The following is a 6,691-nucleotide window of genomic DNA, read 5'->3' on the forward strand; positions in this document are numbered from 1 at the left end:
CTTTGCTATAATATTTTCAAATCCGCCATTTTCCTTAGTTATCAAATCACTCAAATAAACGAGGGAATATCTCTCACGTCTCACACTTCTCCTACCGGTGTCGTCTAATATACAGCGGACAGACCGACGAAACAAGGAAAACAAGAGCTCTCCTGTAACAAATAGGAGTACAAAGCTAAAGCTGACTTGCTTTTCCCACTGTTTTACTGGAGTTGCCCTTTCCGTGCTCCTATATTTGAACTCCTATTTATTACTACCTTGGATTGCTGCAGGAGTAAGAGGAGGGCGCTGGACAGCCCGCCCATGACGAGGCGCAACGCGGAGAGGCGGGGCAGATGAAGGGCCGCCCTCACGCTCGACGTCCTCGATGTCGAGGAGGTGGATGCCGACGCGGGAGGCCAGGTATGCTTGGAGCGCCGCTGACTTGACCTACTCCCGCGGGAACCGCTGCTGCATCCACGCCTCCTCTGAGTACCTCTACCTGGGGATGGCGCCATAGCCCAGCACAGCCTCGTCGGTCCTCTCGATGGATGCCTTGCGCAAGCCCGTCGCCTCCTTGATGTCAAAGGCGCGCGCGACATGAAGGCAGCAGGTCTCGTGAAGGAGGCGCTGGTCAGACACCACGTGATTACCAGCAAAGGTGACGGCGGGATGAACCATGAAGCGTCGGAGGCTGTTCGGGAGGAGACCGGCCTTGGCGACCACGAACACGAGGCAGCGATGTCCGGCGCACAGCTGGATGGTGGCCGGCGGGAGGTGACGTCACACGTCCCCGTGGCCGCGGAGGGGCCTGTTGAGGGCGAGGCCGACCACGAGACGGCCAGGTTGGACCGCCTGGTCGTTGAGGAGCTTGGTCCTCCGGATCCACCGCTGGGCGTCACTCCGCTGGCGGTGACGACCGCGCTCAGCTTGTCCTCGCCCATGCGCACGGCGCAACTATGCCTTGCGGCCGCGGCACGCTGGAGGCGAGCCGTGATGGTGGCTCTACGACCACGATCCATGGCTGGCTGGCGTTGGAGAGCAAAGGGAGAAGAGAGCTGGTATGGGGTTTCTACGGGGTGGGATTTGGGGGCCTTTTATGGTTCTTGTAGGGAGGAGGAAGAGGGAGAAGGATCTGAATATATCTTCTCTCCACGTACATGCTGGTCTACAAGTTCATTCATAAATCATAATTCACGCTGCACTCCGTTGCAATGACCAAACTACAACACACCAGTCGGTTGATCATCGTGCAATTATGCTGCATCCTAAGTTCGTAGTTTCGATAAACATATTCACAAGGACATACATGCGCTTGTTTATTGCACAATCGAAAGGTCAAATGAGTACTCAACATATGGTCACAGGGTTGTGATTTACGGAGAACGGTTGTCACTATAGGCTGACGATAGCCCCGGAAGGCGACGCTCAAAATAGTACTACAGTGTAAGTTTAGTTTCTAAGCTCAATGATTTTGATAATTCAAAACGTTGCCCGCTCAGTGAACAGTAAATGAAACAATATATTAATTTTTTTTTGAAAAATATGAAATTTTCAGGCATCCAAGATGCTCATGTGGGCTAGGAGCAACATTTCATGGTATTTGGACACATGAGGAGCTCGTAAACATTTTTTTTGGCTTTGAACAGTATTCTGTTTCAAGGTTTCTCAGACACCCGAATTTTGTTTCTTTTCGCACGAGCTCCTCAGATGTCGCACGAGCTCCTCAGATGTCCAAACATCACGACAATTTGCAAGCACCTTGGGCACACGAACATCTTGGATGCCTAAAAAAATTCAGATTCTTCTGAATTTATTATTTTATTCGAATTCACGGTTCATGCCTAGGTGCCGAATTTCCGCTCTCCAACAATTTGCATTGCAATGTAAGTTTAGATTCTAGTGCCATAGGTTCAACAATTTGCATTATTCCACCGTGGGACAGACTGAGCCTCTCAAGCGACTTCGCTGATAGATACAATAAAGTCCTGAAAGCGACTAGCTCCATAAAATTCCCCCAAAAAACTTAGCAACTACGCGACAGGCTGCCTCCACTTGTACTAAAATAAATCAAATGTATTTTTAGATTCAATTTTGATGTTTTAATTATTCATGATCCATACAATGAAATTTTATTGAAATATATTGCAATCAATTCCATAATAATGCACTTAAAAACATCTAGATCGAAAGATTTCCAAGCACATAATTCAGGATGAATCCAATAGACAATCACCCAAGCTTCCGGTAGTTCAACAAATAGTGGTAACTTCCTTTTCCAATGCACGGATTTCTGCAAGAAAAAAATGTTGCAAACTTGGTAGGTCGAGGTTTAGCACTGATTTTGCTTGACCTTGTGAAATTCGGTTTACCGACAATCACATAAGAACCCTTGGATGCCGATTTGTAGGGTTGTAGATCTTGAAGGCCAATTTAGTTTCCTCTTTTCACTGACTGAAATTAATACCTAATAACCGAATTATCAGTTTCTACCTCACGCCCACCAAAAGATTGTGTGTGAGATTGTGTGGAAAACACCAACGGAGGATAAACCATGCATTTGTGATAGCTCTAGATGAGTTTTTTTGACTTTTGAGAGATACATCTAAGGAGCAGAGCCATGGGGTCACAGATCCACCAACATGATCAAGGAGATGAGCCAACTGACAACTACACTGCCTGGCTAGTTGCGTCAATGTTGCCACCTTACCCAACCTGTCCACAATACCATGGCACCCAAGATCACACACTTCAACATCTGTTGAATTTTCGGAGGGCTTTAGACCGAATAATTAAATAATTCCTAGATAAATCTTAGAGGCCAGTGTGTGACTTCATAATATGGTAGGAAGTTTAGTCTCATCCACTGAATGCAGAAGAGTTGGGACAGACTTATAAGGGATTGTCTTTCATATCTGATTGGATCATGTGGAGAGGAGTGGTTTACGCATGCTCCTTCTCCACCGTTTGCGCGTTGTGTTTCACGAACTAGAGTTCTGCTCATATATATATATGTCAGATGTGTTGTTTAATTTTGCCGGTGGAAAATGAATAATTAATCACGAGTTATTAACGAACGCATTACATACGTTGGCAACCCTAGTTCTCATATGCTCTACCTTCTCGGGCACGAACCAACACCATAGTTCCTCTCGCTTCTGCCGCTTCCTGCTACTCCACCACCTCCACTGCTTGCACAGTGTACGAAAGATCAGTCCTCGTGAACCCCATCCTTTTTTTTAAAACACCACCCATATAATATTACAAACTTATAAGAGTTCCACCGTACTGGTTATGAAAACTAAACTTAGCTAAATCATGCACCACCACATTGAACCATATCCATCTTTATCCTGCATCGAGAGAATGGCGACTTCAAACACTTTCTCGACTTCCCCGATGTTACTATTTGTGAGGTATCTGATGCCAGGAAGAATGTGGTAGCCGCCGCTTCGACCTTCCCGAGTCGAGGTATGATGTGTTCATCCTGTGTCTATTGGTTTATGTGTTTGCACTAGTATTTAGTATGTTCATAAATATGCATATTCTATACCTAGTACATACTGGTATGATTAGCTTATGCAATATGAAATTTATATTCACTCACAAAAGAAAAATGTGAAATTTATATTATTGACACAGTCGACATGATTCTTGTATAGGTTAAGTTAAACAAAAAATTGCTAATTTATCCAACATCAACACTGTCTCGGTCAAGAGAAAAGTTCAACCGCGGGGGAGGCCGTGGAAACCGCGTGTTTGACGGCAGTATGAAAGACATGCATGCATGGCGCTGAACACAGCGCCCGGCCCGTCCATCACCTCGCGCGGGCGGAATTTCCTCGAACACCTCCATCGCCTAGGTAGCTTTCAATTTCTGTATATCACAATCAAAATTAAATGGTGAGAGCGAAAGGATCCGAAATGTTCTTCTGTGGACATTGCATTTCTCACCTCACACCGTGCCAACCTACCAACTATACGTACGTCAGTTCTCAAAAAAAAATATACGTACGTCACGCGGCAAATATATCCAGGCCCTGTGTACCTACAGAAGACATATAGTCCTCGTCTAGTTCTAGCTAGTAGTACCTCCTCCTCCTCCCCCCCTCCTCCCTCCCAGGGCCGGTCCTGAGATTTTCGGGGCCCAGGGCGAAACAAAAACTCGGGGCCCTCTAATATAACAACAATAATCAGTGTTACCAATGAAGTTTTCTATCAGATAACGTTACACGTATTACCTTAAAAATTTCTTCTAATTCTCAATGCTAAGTCTCTGATGACAGGGTTGATGTCAGTTTCATACATTAATTTCTTTCTGAACTACCTGTATTACTCTTGAAAATTTAGCTTTTCTCCATCATTGTATCATAGTTAGTGGTAAAGCTAGAAACAAAACATGACTGACTTATAGCATGCGAAAAGTTCTCTAATTGCAACAAAAATGTTATAATATAAATTATATATTTGGCACTAACATACTTATTATATAGTCCACTAGAGAACGAAAAATAGCCAAGGTTTAAGGTATGAAGGCAAATTCATAAATAAATAGTATACCCGGATCTCGTTAAGTCCTCTCAATGGTTTTAGGTGATTTGATTATGCAATCATTGTAACCGTGAAGCACGAAAAAAATGATGTTCTCTTCATTCTTTGTAAAGATGACTCCCTTAATGCAACCAGGGGACGCTTTGGCATAACTACGGTCCAAGATAATGACTGAATCATTAGAATACTAGTCATCTTGGTACATGCGCATTCATCCCAGGGTAGGAAAATTAGAAAACAACAAACCTCTTCCGGGTAGATGGTGGCATGATCGACGGAAGCATGTGCAGGCTGCAGACGAGAGGAGCAGCTGATTGTCGATCATAGCAGTGGATCGCAGACTGAGGGAAGCCGGACGGGGGCATGTACTCGTGTGATTACAGCAGATCGATCGATGACCTTCATTGTGCGCGGGCACCATGTGAGATTGTTGGCGGCGTGCGATAGGAACCTTGGATTAGGGCTTTTGGAAAATAGGGACCGAGGAGATTAGACGATCTTTACATTCCCTACTTACAACTATGAGCGCAGTATACGCGGAGATACAGACACGATCTCGGCGGTGCGCTCATGCGTCTAACTCTCAGGACAATCGATCGACCGATCAGCCTTGCGGCCTCGCCTGTACGAAGCTCATGGGCTGGCCTGCGTACTTGTTCGGGAGGGGGCCCCTCGATGCCAGAACAAGCGGGAGTGCGAGTACCTCGCGGTCCGCCTGTCCATCATCGGCGACGTGCTGCCTCGCCTGCCGCGGGACGCGGACGTGGATCGGCCGCTCAGAGAGCTGGGCAAGACGCTGGGCGAAGCGCACGAGCTGGTCCTCGCCTGCCAGAATTGGAGCACAGCCAGGCAGCTCATCGGCGCCCGCCGCCATGCCGACAGCTTGAAGGAGGTCAGTACGAGGATCGACTCCTACATCAACCTCTTGAACTTGGTCTTCAATACCACCGCCGGCCGCTCCCCTCGCCACCACACGACGACGGCGCCGTCGCCGGGCAGTTCCTCTTGTGCAGCCGGCCCGGTGAGGCTCACGTGGGCGGATATTGCAGCGGCGACCAATTACTTCGCCGTCAAACTCGTCCGAGGCAGCTCGGAGGCGTTGTACAAGGGCCGTCTCCGCGACGGCCCGGAGGTGGCCGTGAAGGTGCTGAACAAGAACGGGCGGCGGGACGTGGACGGCGCGCTCGTGGCGGAGGTCGAGATCCTCTTCCCCATCCGCCATCAACACATCGTGCGACTCGTCGCCTGGTGCTCCGAGGAGGAGGACCGCATGTGCGTCTACGAGCACGAGCAAATGAGCAACGGCACGCTCAGAGACCACCTGATGCGCCTGCGCCGGCGCGCGCGCGTTCGAGCGCGCCTGCAGGGCAGCTCCTCTAGCTCGTCGCCGGTGAGGGCGACCTGGAAGGCGCGCGTCGAGGTGCTGGTGGGTGCGTCGCAGGCCATCGAGCACTTGCACGGCCGCGCGGTAATCCATCGCAACGTCAGCTCGTTCAACATCCTCCTTGACGGAAGCTGGTCACCGCGCCTGTCCAGCTTCGGCGAAGCGATCTTGCAGGAGGCGACCGGCGACCAGCTTGTCGCCGAGGTCGTCGGCACGCCCGGTTATCTCGACCCGGAGTACCGCCGCACGAGCGAGGGTGACCGCTCACCAAATTTTTGTCACTCGAGCGAGGGTGACCGCTCACCAAATTTTTGTCAACCGTAGTAGTACAATGAACTTAATTTTGTAAGTGTATGGTGTACTACCCTTATCAATGTGTATGGTATACGGTCACTGTTGGTGTCAAAACCGACGGATCTCGGGTAGGGGGTCCCGAACTGTGCGTCTAGGCGGATGGTAACAGGAGACAAGGGGCACGATGTTTTACCCAGGTTCGGGCCCTCTCGATGGAGGTAAAATCCTACGTCTTGCTTGATTAATATTGATGATATGAGTAGTACAAGAGTGGATCTACCACGAGATCAAGGAGGCTAAACCCTAAAGCTAGCCTATGGTATGATTGTTGTAATGTATGTTGTGTCCTACGGACTAAAGCCCTCCGGTTTATATAGACACCGGAGAAGGCTAGGGTTACACAGAGTCGGTTACAATGATAGGAGATCTACATATCCGTATCGCCAAGCTTGCCTTCCACGCCAAGGAAAGTCCCATCCGGAC

General features: G+C 48.6%; 1 protein-coding gene across 1 annotated transcript; it reads left to right on the forward strand.

The window, feature by feature from the left end:
- Nucleotides 1–579: 579 nt before the first annotated feature.
- Nucleotides 580–6,238, forward strand: LOC119274204 (brassinosteroid LRR receptor kinase BRI1-like). The gene is made up of 2 exons (XM_037554862.1): nucleotides 580–978; nucleotides 5,195–6,238. Exons 1-2 carry the CDS (start codon nucleotides 580–582, stop codon nucleotides 6,236–6,238), a joined length of 1,443 nt encoding a protein of 480 aa, XP_037410759.1.
- Nucleotides 6,239–6,691: the final 453 nt, after the last annotated feature.

Source organism: Triticum dicoccoides, chromosome 3B (genome assembly GCF_002162155.2).
Source record: "Triticum dicoccoides isolate Atlit2015 ecotype Zavitan chromosome 3B, WEW_v2.0, whole genome shotgun sequence".
In the NCBI taxonomy this organism is placed as follows: domain Eukaryota; kingdom Viridiplantae; phylum Streptophyta; class Magnoliopsida; order Poales; family Poaceae; genus Triticum; species Triticum dicoccoides.

Coding starts and splice junctions, on each gene's coding strand:
- LOC119274204 (XM_037554862.1), top strand. CDS start 580: ATGAAGGCAGCAGGTCTCGTGAAGGAGGCGCTGGTCAGACACCACGTG. Junction 979..5,194: donor GCTGGAGGCGAGCCGTGATG/GTGGCTCTACGA, acceptor CTTGTTCGGGAG/GGGGCCCCTCGATGCCAGAA.